Source organism: Melanerpes formicivorus, unplaced genomic scaffold (genome assembly GCF_026170545.1).
Source record: "Melanerpes formicivorus ecotype bairdi unplaced genomic scaffold, bMelFor1.0.p_v2 SCAF_13, whole genome shotgun sequence".
Taxonomy (NCBI): domain Eukaryota; kingdom Metazoa; phylum Chordata; class Aves; order Piciformes; family Picidae; genus Melanerpes; species Melanerpes formicivorus.
Genome location: NW_027142365.1, coordinates 18,828,663 through 18,850,287, shown reverse-complemented (window position 1 = coordinate 18,850,287; position 21,625 = coordinate 18,828,663). Strand labels below are relative to the sequence as shown.

The 21,625-nt window shown below is 48.6% G+C and overlaps 1 protein-coding gene across 1 annotated transcript in view; it reads left to right on the top strand.

Moving 5' to 3' along the window:
* The first annotated feature begins 1,050 nt into the window (after positions 1–1,050).
* The window catches only part of MALRD1 (MAM and LDL receptor class A domain containing 1), a 348,020-nt gene continuing 327,445 nt past the window's right edge, over positions 1,051–21,625 (top strand). Inside the window, 5 exon segments of the mRNA XM_068146420.1 lie at positions 1,051–1,090; positions 1,264–1,358; positions 1,465–1,626; positions 7,277–7,370; positions 16,205–16,348. Coding sequence (XP_068002521.1) covers positions 1,051–1,090; positions 1,264–1,358; positions 1,465–1,626; positions 7,277–7,370; positions 16,205–16,348 — 535 coding nt within the window.

Sequence of the window (21,625 nt, the reverse complement as noted above, 5' to 3'; positions counted from 1 at the left end):
GGTTTTGGTCACCAACTCATGGGGTATGTCTGTTACTAATTTTTTTGCTCACCAATTCATAGTGTATGTCTGTTATTTTGGGTTTTGGTTACCAACTCACAGTGTATGTGTGTTATTAATTTTTTTGGGCACCAACTCATGGTGTATATCTGTTTATGGAGTTTTTTGGTCACCAACTCATAGTGTATGACTGTTATTATTTGTTTTGGTTATCAGCTCAGGGTGTATGTATGCCTGTAGTGGGTTGAAATTACACACACACCCCCACGCCCCCAACATTAACTTTGCCAGCCCAGCCCAGTTGGAAGCAAATGAATGCTGTATTTACAGACAAAACTACACTCTACAATGGAATGCAATGCATATGTACAAAATATCCAGGAGTTACAATATTTACAGGGATTTACAATTATCAAACAGCACAAGAACCCCACTGGTCAAAGACCAGGGGAAGCTACTAGTTTCCCCTTCCCTGTCTCCTCCCTGTACAAAAGGGAGACAGAAGCAGAGAAGTTAATACCAAAAGACTACAGCCAAGGTCAAGCAGAAGCAGGTTAGTATCTCTCCAGAGCAAAGAAGTGAGAAGGGAAGGGAAGGGAAGGGAAAGGAAGGGAAGGGAAGGGAAGGGAAGGGAAGGAAGGGAAGGGAAGGAAGGGAAGGGAAGGAAGGAAGGGAAGGGAAGGGAAGGGAAGGGAAGGGAAGGAAGGGAAGGGAAGGAAGGGAAGGGAAGGGAAGGAAGGGAAGGGAAGGGAAGGGATGGAAGGGAAGGGAAGGGAAGGGAAGGGAAGGGAAGGGAAGGGAAGGGAAGGGAAGGGAAGAGAAGAGAAGAGAAGAGAAGAGAAGAGAAGAGAAGAGAAGAGAAGAGAAGAGAAGAGAAGAGAAGAGAAGAGAAGAGAAGAGAAGAGAGAAGAGAAGAGAAGAGAAGAGAAGAGAAGAGAAGAGAAGAGAAGAGAAGAGAAGAGAAGAGAAGAGAAGAGGAAGAGAAGAGAAGAGAAGAGAAGAGGAGAGAAGAGAAGAAAGAAGAAGGAATTGTTTTAGTACAAGCAGCTTATGGGAGATATTTCTCCAGTGGAATTGTTCAGAATTATCTGTATTTTCCTTTTCACACCCCAACAGTGATTTATGTACATTTTATTACTGTTCTGCTCAAGATCTGTGGCACACTTGAAATGCACAGCCTAAAGCTACCACAGTGCCAAAATGATGTGTTGCACATACCTGTTCTCCCCACTCCTGAGATTTCTATTTCATTCCCTTGAACAGCTTATTTCCTCTCATTGTCCACTGACATGCCATCACCTTCTGCAACTTTAAGGACCAAAGTTTCCTTCCAACTGATGAAGGAGCATGTTTGTCAGGTATATTGATGCATTGTCCTTCTGCTTCTTTGTTTCTCTTAGTTCTTCCCTGGAATAATCAGATCTTTGGGGTTGTTGTGTTGTGTTTTTCTTCTTTGTGTCCTAGATTACATTTCATTATTGGATCAGTCAAAGGAGTGGAACATTGATGGTGGGGGTTAAAAAGCACTCTGAGAATACCATTACAAACGTCTGGCAGGATCCAGGAGAACTGCAAGATCAGTGGAAAGCAAAGACCATCACAATCAATAGCACTGAGAAGTATGAGGTTGGTAAATTGAGGTGACTGCAAAGAGCACCTGTTAAATGCTCTGCAAATTGTGTCTTTTTAGTAAGTCAGACCAGAGTATTTTGACAATGGAAAGCATTATTGTGATGCTAGGGGACTTGAGCACCTCCCCTGTGAAGAGAGACTGAGAGCCCTGGGGCTGTTTAGTCTGGAGAGGAGAAGGCTGAGAGGGATCTGATCAACGTCTATCAATAGCTGAGGGCTGGGGGTCAAGTGGAGAGGGCCAAGCTCTTTTGGGTGGTGCACAGCAATAAGCCAAAGAACAGTGGATACAAACTTGAACATAGAAGGTTTCACCTCAACATGAAGAGGAAGTTCTTTGGTGTGAGGGTGCTGGAGGCCTGGAGCAGGCTGCCCAGAGAGGCTGTGGAGTCTCCTTCTCTGGACACTTTCAACACCCACCTGGATGCATTCCTGTGCAGACTCCCCTGGGTGATGCTGCTCTGGAAGAGGGGTTTGGACTCAATGATCTCTGGAAGTCTCTTCCAACCTCTAATGTTCCGTGGTACTGTGAAGCCTGAGGAAAATGTCCCTATGGTGTTAAAGAGCAAGAAGCCATTTGGAAGTTCATGGTTTGCACTGATGAGCATTACTATTCCTTACCCCTCGGTGGTGCAAAAAGTGATGCTAAACCATACTCAGACTCTGCATGGGTCTCAAACAAACCAGTCAGCATTACTGCAGCAGGAATCTACCTGCCCAGAGGGGTGTGATATTCACACTGGTGAGGCATCACCTGGAGCTCCGTGTGTAGCTCTGGGCCCTCACTGCAGGAAGGATCTTGAGGTGCTGCAGCAGGTCCAGAGGAGAGCAACCAGCCTGGGGAAGGGACTGGAGGGAAAGGCTGAGGAGCAGAGGCTGAGGGAGCTGGGGGTGTGCAGCCTGGAGAAGAGGAGGCTCAGGGGGGACCTTGCCACACTCTACAACTACCTGAAGGGAAGCTGTAGTCAGGTGGGGGTCAGGCTCTGCTCCCAGGCACCTGGTGACAAGAGGAGAGGGCATGGCCTGGAGCTGTGCCAGGGAAGGGTTAGGTTGGAGGCTAGGAAGCACTTCGTCAGGGACAGGGAATCAGAGACTGGGATGGACTGCCCAGGGAGGTGGTGGAGTCACTGTCCCTGGAGGTGTTTAAGGAGAGATTGGATGTGGCACTGAGTGCCATGGTGTGGATGGTGTGGTGGTGTTGGGTCATAGGCTGGGCTGGATCAGCTCAGAGGTCTCTTCCAGTCTCAAGAATTCTGTGTCATTCTGTGATTTGGGATCTTACCTTTCAGTAGAGTACTCCCTTAGCTTCACTCTATATCAATAAATTCAGTTCAATTTATATAGGAAGCACCACTCCATACTATGAGGTACAGGTCTTGAGGGATGCTTCAGGTGACAAGCAGCACTTATCTGTTCATTGTAGCTTGGAGCCTTTGTCACACAGCACATGCATGTGGTTTTATTTTACCCCAAGCTGCTAAACCCAATCCAAGTCCCACAGGATATTTGAATGTATTTACATGTGCACTCAAACAAAACATTAGCAGAATAAATAGAACTTGGAGCTATAATATCATGGATTATGTACAGGAGCTGTCATGCAGAATACTGGAGGGGGAGTGGGGAGCAGAGGATAAAATCAGAGGCATTTCCTCCTGCAATAGTTACTATGAGGAGCTGGTTAGAATGCAAAGGTGAATGCATGAAAGCACAGAGTCAGTTCCATAAACTGGATGAGTAACAGAATCACCTGGCTTGAGCTGAAGCATCCAACAAGATCCGCTCTGCTCTGCTGAGACCACAGCTGCAATCCTGTGTCCAGTTCTTGGCTCCCCAGTTCAAGGGAGTCAGAGACCTGCTGGAGAGACTCCAACAGAGAGCTATGAGGATGCTTAGGGGACTTGAGCATCTCCCCTGTGAAGAGAGACTGAGAGCCCTGGGGCTGTTTAGTCTGGAGAGGAGAAGGCTGAGAGGGATCTGATCAATGTCTATCAATAGCTGAGGGGTGGGGGTCAAGTGGAGGGGGGCAAGTTCTTTTGGGTAGTGTGCAGTAATAAGAAAAGAAAGAGCAGGTTCAAACTTGCACACAGAAAATTTCACCTCAAAATGAGGAGAAATTTCTTGACAGTGAGGGTGGCAGAGCCCTGGAGCAGGCTGCCCAGAGAGGTTGTGGAGTCTCCCTCTCTGCACACATTCAAAACACACCTGGATGCATTCCTGTGCAGACTACCCTGGGTGGTGCTGCTTTTGGCAGGGGGGTTGGACTTGATGATCTCTGGAGGTCCCTTCCAACCTCTAATGTACTGTGAGAAGGGCAACAAAGTTGGTGAGGGGTTTAGAACACAGCCCTATCAGGAGAGGCTGAGGGAACTGGGGCTGCTTAGCCTGGAGAAGAGGAGACTCAGGGGTGACCTTATTGCTGTCTACAACTACCTTAAGGGAGGTTGTAGACAGGCAGAGGTTGGTCTCTTCTCCCAGGCAGCCAGCACCAGAACAAGAGGACATAGTCTCAGGCTGCACCAGGGGAGGTTTAGGTTGGACACAGAGAGAGTGATTGCCCATTGGGTTGTGCTGCCCAGGGAGGTGGTGGAGTCACCATCCCTGGAGGTGTTCAGGAGGAGACTTGATAGGGTGCTTGTTGCCATGGGTTAGTTGTTTAAGTGTTTAAGTGGTGTTGGATTGGTTGATGGGTTGGACACGGTGATCTTGAAGGTCTCTTCCAACCTGGTCTGGTCTATTCTATTCTATTCTATTCTATTCTATCTAACGTCTTATCAGGAGTAGCTGAGGGAACTGGGAACTGGAGGAGGCTGAGGGTAAACCCCGTTGCCCTCTACAGACCCCTGGTAGGAGGTTGGCACAAGTGGGGGCTGGTCTCTTCTCCCTAGTATCAGGTGATAGAAGACTGGGAATGGCCTGAAATTGTGTTAAGGGAGGGTTAGGTTGGAGAGTAGGAAAAATTTCTTTGCTGCAAGAGTGGTCAGGAGTTGGCACAGGCTGCCCAGGGAGGTGCTGGAGTTACCATCCCTGGAGGTCTTCAAGAAATGCGTGGCCATGGCACCTGGGGACAGGGTGTAATGGCCATGGGGGTGTTGGGTTGACTGTCTGACTCCGTGATTTTGGAGGTCTTTTGCAACCAAAATAATTCTATGAACTAATTTAAGGAATATTATTGATATTGCTGATATAGAGTAGAATAGAATAGAATAGAATAGAATAGAATAGAATAGAATAGAATAGGATAGAATAGAATAGAATAGAATAAACCAGACCAGGTTGGAAGAGGCCATAAAGATCATCGTGTCCAATCTATCATCCAACACCACCCAACCAACTAACCCATGGCACCAAGCACCCTGTCAAGTCTCCTCCTGAACACCTCCAGGGATGGTGACTCCACCACCTCCCCAGGCAGCCCATTCCAATGGGCAAGCACTCTCTCTGTGTAGAACTTCTTCCTCACCTCCAGCCTAAACCTCCCCTGGCACAGCCTGAGACTGTGTCCTCTTGTTCTGGTACTGGCTGCCTGGGAGAAGAGACCAACCTCTGCCTGTCTACAACCTCCCTTCAGGTAGTTGTAGAGTGCAATAAGTTCACCCCTGAGTCTCCTCTTCTTCCTCTTGGGTTGATTTGATTGGCATAGGTTTTTAGTGGGTTTTCCCAAGGACCATGACTGATCCCTCTGCTCCTAGATCATTGCAGAGGAAATGTGCATATAGCCTTTGCATATAGAACCTGGCTGTAAGCTCCAGATGTGCAATATTTGCAACTCCTTGTGCTGAGAAGACTTTGCTAGGAGAAAGATAAATTGACTGTTGTAGCATCAGAGCAGAGTAACAGCTGACTAAGTGCTCCTCCAGGTTTGTTTTGGCTAAAAGCTTGCTGAAAGGCTTCTGACAGTGTTTGTTTCTCTGACTTTGCTCCAGGTCTGATTCATTCAAGCAGAAAAGCTTCCCATTTGCAGTGTCTGTTGGAATAACTGCCTGGTAAAACACAAAATGCTTTGTGTTTCTTAACTCCTGTGGTTCTTGCTTAGGCTTTAATGGATTTTTACTGTGGTTTTCACCTCCTTTTCATCAAATGTTGCCTCAGCCTTGTGTTAGATGCTTGGAGTGTGTATCTGTGCTGACAAGCCACAGATAAGTGAAAGAGCCAGAATGGGCTTCTTCCCAGATGAAGAGCATGATCTGCGTTCTCCTCTGTCTGTCAGAAATTCCATGGGCTACCCTGGCTTCTTTAGGAAGATTTTTGGGTTTGCTTTTTTCTTTGTTATTTGATTCACCCCCCCCACCCCCCCCCACCCCCCCCACCCCCGCCCTTGTCTGTGATATTGGTGAATGTCATTTCTTCTTGCAGTGGGTTGAAATTACCCCACCAGCTAATCTGAGAGAATTACCCCCCCCCCCCCCCCAAAATAAAATTGCCAGACCAGCTCAGTGGGATGGAAGAAAATGCAGCCCAGAGAGCCAAGCAGAGCCTGGGCTGCAGCAAGAGAGGCACAGCCAGCAGGTCGAGGGAAGTGATTCTCCCCCTCTGCAACTGCTCTGGTGAGACCACAGCTGGGGCACTGTGTCCAGTTCTGGAGCCTCTGTGCCAGGAAGGATCTGGAGGTGCTGGAAGGTGTCCAGAGAAGGGCCACAAGGAGGAGCAGAGGGCTGGAGCTGCTCTGCTCTGGAGACAGCCTGAGAGAGTTGGGGCTGTTCAGTCTGGAGAAGAGAAGGCTCTGAGGAGACCTAATTGTGGCCTTCCAGGATCTGAAGGGGGCTCCAAGAAAGCTGGGGAAGGACTTTTGAGGGTGTGAGGGAGTGATAGGACTGGGGGGAATGGAGCAAAACTAGAAGTGGAGAGATTCAGCTTGGGTGTGAGGAAGAAGTTCCCCATGAGGGTGGTGACAACCTGGCACAGGTTGCCCAGGGAGGTGGTGGAAGCCTCCTGTCTGGAGGTGTTTGCAGCCAGGCTGGATGTGGCTGTGAGCAACCTGCTGTAGTGTGAGATGTCCCTGGCCATGGCAGGGGGGTTGGACCTGGCTGATTCTTGAGGTCCCTTCTAAACCTGACAATTCTATGATTCTATGAAGGTGCATTTAGAAGCAAAACTGCAATCCAGAAACATGAAATGCACTGAATATGTACAAAATGGATGATGGGTTGGACGCGATGATCTTGAAGGTCTCTTCCAACCTGGTCTATTCTATTCTATTCTATTCTATTCTATTCTATTCTATTCTATTCTATTCTATTCTATTCTATTCTAAAATATATACTATATTTGCATGTTTTTACAGTGTATAAACAACACAAGACCCCCCTGGGCAAAACCAGGGGGCTACCAATAGCTTCCCCCTCTCCTCCTGTCAGACAAGGGAAAGAGAAAGAGGAGAAAAGCAGAGAGGAGCTTGTTAACACTTAGCCACAACAAAGAATGCAGCCAAGGTCAGCAAGCAACCAGCTAGAGTGAGGAACCAAGAAAAAGTTAGTGTATACAACTAACTTTGTGTTAGTTATCAGACCAAGGGGACTATTTAGACCTTATCAATATTTTTCCTGTTACATCCAATGGTAATTTGTTTACATTCTACCACTTTCTACTCCAGATCTGTGGGGAATTTCCCAGGCCACCCTTGTTGACTTGCTGTTCATCTCTGCAGGTTGTCTTTTGGGGGATGGTGGAGACCCAGAGCCAAGATGGAGCTGTTGCCATAGATGACATTACTTTCAGTGAAGGATGTTCTCTGGCCTGTGGTAAGAGGACCTGGCTTTCAGAAGACACATTGGTTGATCTTGTCTCCCCCTTGGATTAGAAGAGAAAACACACAAAGCTATTTTAGTCTTCAAAGGCTTTCTGAATTCCAGGAGTGTTTTCATTTCATCAGGCTCATTTTTATTCCTCCAAACCATCATCTGTCTTATCACACCTAAACACACTTACAAAGAGTGTCAAGGAATACCTTAAGAAATCTGCTACCTTATAAATTGAGCTTCCTGCAGCCAGGAGAGTGCTAAGGCCCCAGTGGGCAGGAGAGTCCTTCTGGTTCTGGCCAAAAATTGATGTGTTTAGCCAGCTCAGGGAAAAAAAAATATACCTTTGGAGCTGACTTTTGGGAGGTTCCCAAGGCTCTTCTGTGTGTTTTTAAATGCATGATGATCCTGATCCTCAGCTGTGCAGCAGGGCTGTTTTGTTCCACTCCACCATACCCAGGAGCTGTAACGTCAGACCTGTCAGCTCTGCAGCCAGACTGTGTTGGGATTCTCTAGCACAACCTTCCCTGTTTCTCTTTTCAACCCAACATATTATAGAATCATAGAGTTATAGAATGGTCCAGGCCAGAAGGGATCTCCAAAGCTCATCCAGTCCAAACCCCTCTGCACTCAGCAGGGACATCCCCAGCTAGATCAGGTTGCCCAGAGCCCTGTCCAGCCTCACCTTGAATATCTCCAGCCATGGAGCCTCAACCACCTCCCTGGGCAACCTGTGCCAGTGTTCCACCACCCTCCTGGTGCAGAACTTGTTCCTCACATCCAATCTCAATCTGCTCTGCTCTAGTTTGAAGCCATTGCCCCTGGTCCTGTCCCTGCAGGCCTTTGCAAACAGTCTCTCTGCAGCCTTCCTGTAGCCCCTTCAGGTCCTGGCAGGCTGCTCTTAGGTCTCCCTGGAGCCTTCTCTTCTCCAGGCTGAACACCCTCAGCTCCCTCAGACTGTCCTTGTATCAGAGCTGCTCCAAATCCTGATCATTTTCATGGCCCTCCTCTGGACCTGCTCCATCAGGTCCAGGTCCTTCCTGTATTGAGGGCTCCAGAGCTGTACACACCACTGCAGGTGAGGTCTCAGCAGAGCAGAGCAAAGTGTCAGAATCATCTCTCTGGCTCTGCTGGCAATGCTGCTTTGGATGCAGCCCAGGATGTGATTTGCCTTCTGTGCTGCAAGCTCACACTGCCTGCTCATATTATTGTGGGGAAGGCATACCCCCCACGACAGCACAAATCAGGCTGCCTGCTGCTCTGTGTGATGCAAGAAGGTTGTGCTGTGACACCTGTGTCACATCCTTAGGTGAGCACAGGTGAGTCAAAGCAGCTCCTTTGTTTTCCTGCCTCTGAGTCTCAGCACAGGCACTGAGGGCTTGGTCTTTGAATTTGGCTTGAGGGGTTTGGAATGCAGGGTTTGACACAGCCCAAGCTGGGTTACATGATGGATTTTGTGGTCTACAATAAAGTTATCCTAGTTTCCCAGTAGGAAAACCAGTTGAAAACAGATGCTCGTTATCAATGTATCAAAATGCTGAGCAATTGTAAGCAGATCCCAGGGTGAGCTGAGCAAGAGACAGATCCCAGGTCAATGATTCAGGCAGGCACACAGGGCTATTTCAGTGGTGATCTAGACTTCAGTTCACTCAACTTGGCCAGGTGAGTCCCTCCATGTTTCAGTCTTCTTACAATGGAGATGTATAGAGGCCAATGTGCCATAAATATTTTCCTCCTAGGGTGCATCTTGCTTTTCTGGAGCAGTTTTCTAGCAGTGCTGCTTCAGTGAGCCTAGGTGCTGATTTAAACCTGCAGGCACACTTGCCTGTGAACTCAGGCAAGAATCATAGAATCAGTCCTAGAACTGCTTCAATGGGAAAAGCCTTCCAAGATCACTGAGTCCAACCTTCAACCCAACACCACCGTGCCCACTAAACCATGTGCCATGCACATGCATTTCTCCAACATTTCAGGGATGGTGACTCCTCCACCTCCCTGGGCAGCCTGTTCCAATCTCTGACCACTCTTGCAGCAATGACATTTTTCCTAATCTCCAACCTAACCCTCCCCTGGCACAATTTCAGGCCATTTCCTCTCATTCTATCACCTGAGACTAAGGAGAAGAGACCAACCCCCACCTGGCTCCAACCTCCTTTCAGGGAGCTGTAGAGAGCAATGAGGTCTCCCCTGAGCCTCCTTTTCTACATGCTAAACAGCCCCAGCTCCCTCAGCTGCTCCTCTCCAGCCCTGTTCTCCAGACCCTTCCCCAGCTTCAATGCCCTTCTCTGGACCTGCTCCAGCACCTCAATGACCTTCTTGGAGTGAGAGACCAAAACTGAACCCAGTACCCAAGATGTTGCCTCACCAGTGTTGAGTATCGTAGTATCATAGTATCAGTCAGGGTTGGAAGGGACCACAAGGATCATCTAGTTCCAGCCCCCCTGCCATGGCCAGGGACACCCCACACTAGATCAGCCTGGCCACAGCCTCATCCAGCCTGGCCTTAAACACCTCCAGGGACAGGGCCTCAACCACCTCCCTGGACAACCCATTCCAGGGCTTCACCACTCTCATGGGGAAGAACTTCCTCCTCCCCTCCAGCCTCAATCTCCCCACCTCCAGCTTCATTCCATTCCCCCTAGTCCTATCACTCCCTGAGATCCTGAGCAGTCCCTCCCCAGCCTTCTTGTAGCCCCCTTCAGATACTGGAGTACAAGGAGTACAAGGGCTCAAAACTTCCCTACTCCTCTGTTGGTCACCATGTTCCTGGTTGAGGCCAGGATGCTTCTTGGCCCCCTGGACACACTGCTGTTTCGTGCTCAACTGGCTGTCAATCAGCACCCCCAGACCCTTCTCTGCTGGGCAGTTTTCATAACTGCCCTGCCCCAAGTCTGGAGGGTTTATGAGGTGGTTGTGTCCCAAATGCAGGACCCAGCACTGGGTTTGGTTAAACCAGAATAGAATAGAGTAGAGTAGAGTAGAATAGAATAGAATAGAATAGAATTAACCAGGTTGGAAAAGACCTCGGAGATCATCCAGTCCAACCTGTCACCCAGCACCATCTGATAAACTAAACCATGGCACCAAGTGCCTCATCCAGGCTCTTCTTAAACACCTCCAGTGATGGTGACTCCACCACCTCCCTGGGCAGCACATTCCAATGGCCAATCTCTCTGGGAAGAATTTCTTCCTCACCTCCAGCTTAAACCTCCCCTGGCACAGCTTGAGACTGTGTCCTCTTGTTCTTGTGCTGCTTGCCTGGGAGAAGAGACCAACCCCCACCTGGCTACAACCTCCCTTCAGGGAGTTGTAGACAGCAATAAGCTGTGCCAGGGAAACTAAGCTTGAGGTGAGGAGAAAGGTCTTCCCAGAAAGAGTTGCTGGCTGTTGGGATGTGCTGCCCAGGGAGGTGGTGGAGTCCCCATCCCTGGAGGTGTTCAAGAGGGGATTAGATGTTGCACTTGAAGCCATGGTTTAGTCAGGAGGTGTTGGGTGACAGGTTGGACTTGATGATCTCTGAGGTCTTTTTCAACCTTAGTGATTGTGTGGTTCCATGATGAAGTGCCTCAGGTGTCTTCTCCTAAGGGATGATTTTTCTCCTGTGCTTCTCCATTAGCAAAAGTCATCTCCCTTAGGTGACATTGAAATTGCTCACAGCAGCCAAAAAAGTAGAGGGTCAAAAGATCTTCATTTTCTCCCTGCAAGAGGAGTTCTACTACAGAATATTTTCCAATAATTAAACCAAAAGGTCACATTAATGACTGTTGGAATTTGAATTATTTTTTTTCCCCCTCTGGTCTAATGGAAGCTCTGGAAAAGAAGACTTCACATGCAGCCTGCTTTAATTGCATGAAATTGGTAGTTAAAAATTGCATTTTGAATGTAGCTTTCAGGATTCTCAGTCCCAGTGTAGATGCCCATAAGGAATTACCTCTGCATTTGTGTTCATCAATATTCCAAGCTGGGGGCAGGAGTTGATCTGCTGGAGGGTAGAGAGGCTCTGCAGAGGGACCTCGACAGGCTGGACAGATGGGCAGAGTCCAAGGGCAGGAGATTGAACACATCCAAGTGCCAGGTTCTGCACATTGGCCACAGCAACCCCAGGCAGTGCTACAGGCTGGGGGCAGAGTGGCTGAGAGCAGCCAGGCAGAGAGGGACCTGGGGGTGCTGGTTGATGGTAGGCTGAACATGAGCCTGCAGTGTGCCCAGGCAGCCAGGAGGGCCAATGGCATCCTGGCCTGCATCAGGAAGAGTGTGGCCAGCAGGAGTAGGGAGGTCATTCTGCCCCTGTACACTGCACTGGTTAGGCCACACCTTGAGTCCTGTGTCCAGTTCTGGGCCCCTCAGTTTAGGAAGGAGGTTGACTTGCTGGAATGAGTCCAGAGAAGGGCAACAAAGTTGGTGAGGGGCTTGGAACACAGCTCTGTGAGGAGAGGCTGAGGGAGCTGGGGTTGCTTAGCCTGGAGAAGAGAAGACTCAGGGGAGACCTTATTGCTTCTACAACTACCTGAAAGGAGGTTGTAGCCAGGTGGGGATTGGTCTCTTCTCCCAGGCAGCCAGCACCAGAACAAGAGGACACAGTCTCAGGCTGCACCAGGGGAGGTTTAGGCTGGATGTAAGGAAGAAGTTCTACACAGAGAGAGTGATTGCCCATTGGAATGTGCTGCCTGGGGAGGTGATAGAGTCACCATCACTGGACGTGTTCAGGAGGAGACTTGATAGGGTGCTTGGTGCCATGGATTAGTTGCTTAGGTGGTGTTTGATTGGTTAATGGGTTGGACTCGATGATCTTGAAGGTCTCTTCCAACCTAGTCTAGTCTAGTCTAGTCTAGTCTAGTCTATTCCTGCTTTCAGGCTCTCTTCAATTGAAAGGATGCTGGCACTAGGTGGGAGTTGGTCTCTTCTCTCTACTAACAAGAGACAGGATGAGAGGAAATGGCCTCAAGTTACCCCAGGGGTGTTTGAGGTTGGAGATCATAACTTCTTCTCTGAAAGGGTTCTCAACCACTGGCACTGGCTGTCCAGGGAGGTGATTGGATCCCCATCCCTGGAGGTATTTCCAAGAGGCAGAGATGTGGTGCTGAGGGCCATGGGTTAACCTCAGCCTTGCCAGTTAGAGAATGGTTGGACTGGATGCTCTTAAAGGGCTTTCCAGCCATACTAATGCTATATTCCTTCTCTGTAGACTTTCAAGACCCATCTGGATGCATTCCTATGTGACCTGTGCAAGATTCTATGGTCCTGCTCTGGCAGCGGGGTTGAACTCAATGATCTTCAGAGGTCCCTTCCAACCCCCTAACATCCTGTGATCCTGTGTGATCCTGTGATAATTCTATGAGTAAATTAGCTTAAGTATATGTGCTTTCAGAAGTTTCTTGACATGAGTTATGATGACTAAATAGAAAAGTAATTTCTTCCCAGAAAGAGAGATTGGCCATTGGGATGTGCTGCCCAGGGAGGTGGTGGAGTCCCCATCCCTGGAGGTGTTTAGGAAGAGCCTGGAAGAGGCACTTGGAGCCATGGTTTAGTTGTCAGGAGGTGTTAGGTATTAGGTAACAGGTTGGATTTGATGATCTCTGAGGTCTTTTCCAACCTGGTTGATTCTGTGATTAAGTTTCAATGTTTTCTTGTTCCCTCCCTCCACTTTCTCCCAATACATTTCCTTTCTGTCACTTCCCCAGTTCTGCTAGACAATAAACTGTGTGCACATAAGAAAATCCACAACCCCTCCATTTGCAGTACAGCAATTTATGGTACTCTGCAGGTTGTAATTTCCCCAGCAGCTGCCCAACAACCTTTCAGCTATCCCTCAAAAGCACCAAAGGTTTTTCCTGTCCAATTCCATATGTACTGCGAGAAAAATCCTCAACCAACCAACCACAGGAACAAAACCCAGCAAAAACCAGCAACCAAAACACACTTCAGCTGTCAAATAGAAAATATTCAAGTTATAGATTCACAGAATGGTCTAAGTTGGAAGGGACCTTTGAGATCATCCAGTTCCAACCCCCCTGCCATGCACAGGGACACCTTCCATTAGCCCAGGTTGTTCAAGGCCTCATCCAGCCCGTCTTTGAATACCTCCAGGGAGGGGACATCCATGGCCTTTCTGGGCAACCAGTTCCAGTATCTCACCACCTTCATTCTAAAGGCTTTCTTCCCCATATTTAGCCTAATTCTCCCCTCTTCCATCTTAAATCCATCCCCCCTTGTCTTGTCTCTACAAGCTCTAGCAAAAAGTCTCTCCCTAGCTTTCCTGTAGGCCCCCTTCAGGTACTGAAAGGCTGCTACTAGGTCTTCTCTCAGCCTCCCCATCAGGAATGGGTACTGGTAACCCCATCAGATGGGCAAAAGGCAAAGTGAGGTTCCTCATGTCACCTTCTGGCTCAGGGCAGCACTCAGTATGGCTCTCTGCTGACTGAGCCTGGGTGCAGCATTAAGCTAATCAGAAGACCATTGCAAGGAATGGAATGGAATGGAATGGAATGGAATGGAATGGAATAGAATAGAATAGAATAGAATAGAATAGAATAGAATAGAATAGAATAGAATAGAATAGAATAGAATAGAATAGAATAGACAAGGTTGGAAGAGACCTTCAGGGTCACCACATCCAACCTATCATCCACCACCACCTAATCAGCCATGCAACCATAAACCATGCAACCAAGCACCCCATCAAGTCTCCTCCTGAACACCTCCAGTGATGGTGACTCCACCACCTCCCTGGGCAGCCCATCCCAATGGGCAATCACTCCCTCTGTGTAGAGCTTCTTCCTAACCTACAGCCTAATCCTCCCCTGGCACAGCTGTGCCAGGATGCCATTGACCTTCTTGGTCACCTGGACACACTGTAGGCTCATGCTCAGCCTACCATTGACCAGTACCCTCAGGTCCCTCTCTGCCTGGCCACTCTCCAGCCACTCTGACCCCAGCCTGTAGCACTAGTAAGTAAGTGTCAAAAGTGCCAGCAGGTGTAGGGATGTGAATGTCCTCTGCTTGGCATTGTTGAGGCCACACCTTGAACACTGTGCTTAGTGTTAGGTAACTCACTGCAAGAAGGACATTGGGGTGCATTAAGAAAAGTGTGGCCAGCAGGGCTAGGCAGGCTCCCCTCCCCCTCTACAGTTCCCTGCTGAGACCACACCTGCAATACTATGCCCAGTTCTGGGTTCCCCAGTTCAAGAGAGGCAGAGACCTGCTGAAGAGAGTCCAGCAGAGACCCATGAGGATGATGAAGGGATTAGAACAGCTCTGCTGTTAAGAGAGACTGAGAGCCCTGGGGCTGTTTAGTTTGGAGAAGAGAAGGCTGAGAGTGATCTGATCAATGTCTGTCAATAGCTGAGGGGTGGGGGTCAGGAGGCAAGGGCTAAGTTCTGTTTGGTTGCATCCAGTGGTGGGACAAGGAACAAAAGGTACCAGAACACAGAAGTTTCCACTTCAACATGAGGAGAAAGTTCTTTGGGGTGAGGGTGCTGGAGGCCTGGAGCAGGCTGCCCAGAGAGGTTGTGGAGTCTCCTGCTCTGGAGACTTTCAAACCCCACCTGGATGTGTTGCTGTGTGACCTGCCCTGGGTGCTCCTGCTCTGGCAGGGGGGTTGGCCTGGGTGATCTCCAGAGGTGCCTTCCAACCCCTAATGTTCTGTGATTCTGTAGTGCAGTTATTGAAGAGCTGGAGCGTGTCCAAAGAAGAGCCTCTAAGCTGGTGAAGGGCCTTGAATACAATTCTTATTCTCTAAACCCTCTGTAATGCAGAATCTCCTTTAATTATGCCTTTAACAGACCTTATACTCAAAGGTTTATGTTCTTATTCAAGTGTGTGACTGCCCTGCAGAACTCCTTTGTGACTCCTGAGGAATGATATGTTTCAAGAACTCTTTTAAGATTGCCATTCTGATCTTGCTTTAGGGCTGAAAGCAAAGAGCTCCAGGATATGTAGGTGGAATGATGTAAGTGAGAATGAGGTTTTTGCCCTCCCTCTGTGCAAAGCTAGGGTGGGGTTTGCTGAAAACAGGAGAAATTCTGCATGGATTACTTATAAACTGTGACACAACTCCAGGAGGAACTGGGAAAACCTCCACCTTTATTCTGTAGTGAATTCTAATCATGCAAAGATGCCTGGAGAAAAGAATCCCCTGGGAACAATACAGAATTAGCCAGGCTGGAAAAGACCTTGGAGATCACTGAGTCCAACCTATCACTCAACACCATCTAATCAACTAAAGCATGGCACCAAGGGCCTCATCCAGGCTCTTTTTAAACACCTCCAGTGATGGGGACTCCACCACCTCCCTGGGCAGCACATCCCAATGGCTAACAACTCTCTCTGGGAAGAACTTTCTCCTCACCTTGAGCCTAAACCTCCCCTGGCACAGCTTGAGACTGTGTCCTCTTGTTCTGGTGCTGGCTGCCTGGGAGAAGAGACCAACCCCCACCTGGCTACAACCTCCCTTCAGGGAGTTGTAGAGAGCAAGAAGGTCTCCCCTGAGCCTCCTTTTCTGCAGGCTAAACAACCCCAGCTCCCTCAGCTTCTCCTCACAGGGCTGTGCTCCAGTGTTTGAAGGGGGATGCTGGAAAGGAATTTTGACAAAGTCATGGACTGAGAGGGTGAGGGCTTGGACTAGATGTCTTTTGGAGGTCCCTTCCAACCCAAACCATTCTATGATTGCAAGATAGCAGCCTGGAATTCTAGACAGCACTCAAGTTACACAGGGAACCAGGGGCAGAAATGCTGTCAAGCAGTTCAGTAAGCTTATGTTTTCACAATTCTTATGATGGGAAGCCATCTCATAACTGACTTGTGGAGAAGCCAAGTGATATTTTTCCTTTGTCTTCTAGCACCACAGACTTCCAGCTTTGAGCTTGGTTTGTGCCAGTGGCACTGGGATCAGGCAGCTCAGCCTGCGGCGTGGGTGCGACTGCAAGCGGGGCAGAAGATCTCCTCCTGTTCCTTCCTGAAAGATTGGAGCAATGGCACTGAAGGTGGGAAACTTCACTTAAAGCACCATCACTAGCTGCCATGAGGAATCTGGTGCTTTTTGGGACAAGGTGGTGACACTGTGTAGAAACAGAACAGGCCCAGGAAAAATGAGTGTATGTGTTTGGTACTCAAATTAGTTTCTGCTGTGAATTTAGTAAGGGCACAAGTGCTGGTACAGCAGGAAACATTTGAATGGAAGAATTCATCCATCCCTTCATCCCTTCACCTTCCCTCTCCACCTCCCTCTCCACCTCCCTCTCCACCTCCTTCTCCACCTCCCTCTCCACTTCCCTCTCCACTTCCCTCTCCACCTCCCTCTCCACCTCCCTCTCCACCTCTCTTTCCACTTCCCTCTCCACCTCCCTCTCCACCTCCCTCTCCACCTCTCTTTCCACTTCCCTCTCCACCTCCCTCTCCACATCCTTCTCCACTTCCCTCTCCACCTCCCTCTCCACCTCTCTTTCCACTTCCCTCTCCACCTCCCTCTCCACCTTCCTCTCCACCTCCCTCTCCACCTCCCTATCCACCTTCCTCTCCACCTCCCTCTCCACCTCCCTCTCCAACTTCCCTCTCCACCTCCCTCTCCACCTCCCTCTCCACCTTCCTCTCCACCTCCCTCTCCACCTCCCTCTCCAACTTCCCTCTCCACCTCCCTCTCCACCTCCCTCTCCACCTCTCTTTCCACTTTCCTCTCCACCTTTTTCTCCACCTCCCTCTCCACCTTCCTCTCCACCTCCCTCTCCACCTCCCTCTACACCTCTCTTTCCACTTCCCTCTCCACCTCTCCTTCCCCTCCCCCTCTACCTGCCCTCCAACTGCCCTCCACCTCTCTATCTAATTATCTATCTATCTATCTATCTATCTATCTATCTATCTATCTATCTATCTATCTTTACTTTTCTCTATACATACCCTCTCCCTGGAGGTGTTCAAGGCCAGGTTGGACAGGACCTACATGTGCTCCTGTGTGGCCTGCCCTAGGGCATCCTGCTTTGGCAGAGGGGTTACACTTGATGATCTCTGGAGCTCCCTTCCAACCCTACCATTCTGTGATCATAGTATCATAGTATCAGTCAGGGTTGGAAGGGACCACAAGGATCATCTAGTTCCAACCCCCCTGCCATGGGCAGGGACACCCCACACTACATCAGCCTGGCCACAGCCTCAGCCAGCCTGGCCTTAAACACCTCCAGGGACAGGGCCTCAACCACCTCCCTGGACAACCCATTCCAGGGCTTCACCACTCTCCTGGGGAAGAACTTCCTCTCTTCTCTTCTCCAGACTGAACAGCCCCAACTCCTTCAGTCTGTCCTCATAGGAGAGAAGGATCCTGTGACCTTGAGCAGCCTGGGCTAGTGGAAGGTGTCCCTGCCCATGGCAGTGGGTTGGAGCTGGATGATCCTTGAGGTCCCTTCCAATCCTGATAATTCTGTGATTCTATGTTGAAGGTAGACTCTAATCTGTGGTCTGTATGTAAGGTGCCTTCCAACCCAAACCATTCTGTCACTCTGTGAAACCAGTTAACTGATTTATTCTCTTGTTAATTCTTTGTGTGAGACCTATGCAGTAGTTGGGTGGAATTAAATCCATCTAAACCCTCAGCCCTTTGTGGGTTTTGTTCAGTTTAGCCTTGACACTTGGCAGGATTACTCCTGAGTGCTACTAGATGTGAGCACACAGCTGAGAATTTCACTTGAAACCTTTAATTAGGGGGGAGGGTATAGAGAAACATGTATTAGACAAACTAGTTTATTACTCTTAGAAACAATAAAATTAATCCAGTTGCAATTCCCAGCAGGGAGAGCAGCACTTGGTTTTGCAGTCACTGTGTAGTGCTTGCCTGTGGGGTTATGGGGCAGGTTCTTGAAGGCTTAATGGATATCAGTGCTGTGTTGTAATGTGAAATGGAATCACCTTGCCAGCTAAGTGTTTGGCTTGTCTACTGAGACTGCCTTCAAAGGGGTTAAGTAGCACTAGTTGTTAGTATAATTTGTGATGTGGCTCTGAAGAGTTGATCGTATGGAGAATTACTGCTTGGCCTTTGAGCCCAGCGAAATGGAGTGGGCCTCAAAGAGAGCAGCAGAATGAATGCTTAAGGTACTGTCTTCATTTCAGCATCCATTTCAAGACACCCTGGTAACTGTAAGTCAAATTCTAATTCAGTGGCAATTAAGAGTGCTTGAGTGTTTGCACTCTAGGAAGATGAATTTTTGCATGTTAGTGGTCCTGGTGAGACACACCTGGAATACTGTGCACAGTTTTGGGCTCCCCAAGTCAAGAGGCAGGCAGGGATCTGCTGGAGAGTGTTCAGTGTAGAGCTACAGGCATGATGGAGGGGCTGGAACAGCTCTGCTGTGAAGAAAGGCTGAGAGCACTGGAGGTATTTAGTCTGGAGAAGAGAAGACGGAGAGCAGGGAGGTCATTCTGCCCCTGTACACTGCACTGGTTAGGCCACACCTTGAGTCCTGTGTCCAGTTCTGGGCTCCTCAGTTTTAGGAAGGATGTTGAGATACTGGGAGGTGTCCAGAGAAGGGCAACAAAGCTGGGGAAGGGTTTGGAGCACAGCCCTGTGAGGAGAGGCTGAGGGAGCTGGGGCTGCTTAGCCTGGAGAGAAGAAGACTCAGGGGTGACCTTATTGCAATTAGCATGTACAAAATATCCAGGAGTTACAATATTTGCAGATATTTCCAATTAACAAACAGCACAAGAACCCCCCTCATCAAAAACCAGGAGAAGCTACTAGCCTCTCCTTCCCTGTCTCTCCCTGGCCCCCCTGTACAAAAGGGAGACAGAAGCAGAGAAGTTAATACCAAAACCAATGCAACCCAGGTCAAGCAGAAGCAGGTTAGTGTCTCTCCCAGAGCAAAGAAGTGAGAAGAGAGATTGTTTTGAAACAAGCAGTTTAGAATGGAACAGAACAGAACAGAACAGAACAGAACAGAATAGAATAGAATAGAATAGAATAGAATAGAATAGAATAGAATAGAATAGAATAGAATAGAATAGAATAGAATAGAATAAACCAGGTTGGAAAAGACCTCAGGGATCATTAAGTCCAACCTATCACCCAACACCATCTGATCAACTAAACCATAGCACCAAGTGCCTCATCCAGGCTCTTCCTAAACACCTCCAGGGATGGTGACTCCACCACCTCCCTGGGCAGCACATTCCAGTGGCCAATCTCTCTTGCTGGGAAGAACTTTCTCCTCACCTCCAGCCTAAACCTCCCCTGGCACAGCTTGAGACTGTGTCCTCTTATTCTTGTGCTGGGTGCCTGGGAGAAGAGACCAACCCCCTCCTGGCTACAACCTCCCTTCAGGTAGTTGTAGACAGCAAGAAGTTTCAGTTCCTTATCTCTCCAAAGGGATTGCTTAGAATCATCTTTATTTTCCTTTTCTTACCCAGGGGTGATTTATTTACATTTCACTGATTTGCTCTTCAAGATCTGTGAACAAATTTAAAGGCACAGCCTAAAACTTTCCTGTAAGGCAGGAGGCAATGGGCCCAAACTTGAACGTAGTAAGTTCCATCTACACATGAGGAGAAACTTCTTTACTTTGAGGTTGGTGGAGCCCTACAGCTGGCTGCCCAGAGAGTTGTGGAGTCTCCATCTCTGGAGTTATTCAAAACCCACCTGGACACATTTCACAAAATCACCCAGAATCACCAAGGGTGGAAGAGACCTCAAAGATCATTTCTGTGCGACCTGTTCTAGGTGCACCTGCTCTGGCAGGGGGCTTGGGCTATAGGCAATCACCAGAGGTCCTTCCAACCCCCACTGTTCTGTGGTTCTGTGATTTGATGGCTAAGCTGAACATGCAACACAAGCACCTGTTTGGGGACACCCCCTGTGCTTCTATGCCATAAAGGAAACCAGAAAATATGAGAAGAATAGAATAGAATAGAATAGACCAGGTTGGAAGAGATAACTACCAAGACAACATGTAATTGATAGTGATATGACTATGGGGAATGGAGTAAAACTAAAGTGGGTACACTGAGATTGGATGTTGGGAAGAAGTTGTTCCCCATGAGGGTGCTGAGAGCCTGGCACAGGTTGCCCAGGGAGGTGGTGGAAGCCTCCTGCCTGGAGGTGTTTGCAGCCAGGCTGGATGTGGCTGTGAACAACCTGCTGTAGTGTGAGGTGTCCCTGGCCATGGCAGGGGGGTTGGAACTGGCTGAGCCTTGAGGTCCCTTCCAACCCTGACAGTTCTGTGATTCTACCCCTGTTCTGGATGTAAACATCTGCTCCTGCTGCAGCCACATCATGGCTTCCAGAAATGGAGCAAGTTTCCCCCACATTACATCCAGGTCCTTCAGGTTGCTACAGTCACTTGTGGTACCGCTGGGTGCCCGTCTCCTCTCCTGTGATTCTGTGTAATTGATCATTAACAATGGAAAGTACTGAAAGACCTGAGCTGTGATTCCTTAGCTCTCCATCCAGTCAGCATTCCTATTCATGCAGATTTGTTGAGGCATAAATGAGGAGGCTGAATATTAGCCAAAATCATACAGACTAAAGAAACTGTGTGCAAGCTGCAAGAATGCCATGCTTGGGGGGCTGAAACAGAGCTTGACTAGGCTTTAGCTCCTGATTTTGATCCAAGCTTTCACTCCCTCTAAGTACAGCAGAGGTAAAAAAATTAAATTATCAAAACAAAGGATTAGACAACTGTATTTATATAAAAAAAGGTTGCTCATAGGCTTTGAATAATCCTCTGTTCCTTGCCTTCTGAAATGTAATCAGATTCTTTCTGTCCTTGGTGGACATTTCCCATTTATTGCTGCTTTTCTCCTGTGTTGTGGTGTAGGCACTTTCCCTTTAGGCTCCTAATTTCTCTGGTGTCAAAAGTGCTTACAGAGGATTTATAGTTCCCTGCAATACTGCTTAGAAAATACTTTGTTGTTGTTGTTGTTTTCCTTAGTGGTGTTCCCAGAATACTACACAGGTCACATAGTTCATTCCTCTTCCATTGGATTAATCTAGCTTAATACATTTAGTGTGTGCTCTTGTGGCCAAGATGGCCAAGGACATCCTGGGATGGATTAGAAGGGCTGTGGTCAGTAGGTCAGAGAGGTTCTCCTCCCCCTGTGCCCTGCCCTGCTGAGGCCACATCTGGAATATTGTGTCCAGTTCTGGGCCCCTCAGCTCAAGAAGGACCTCAGGGAATTGCTTGAGAGAGTCCAGCACAGAGGCACAGAGCTGCTGCAGGCAGTGGAAGATCTTCCTCATGAGGAGAGCCTGGGGGAGCTGAGGGCTCTTAGGCTTGGAGAGG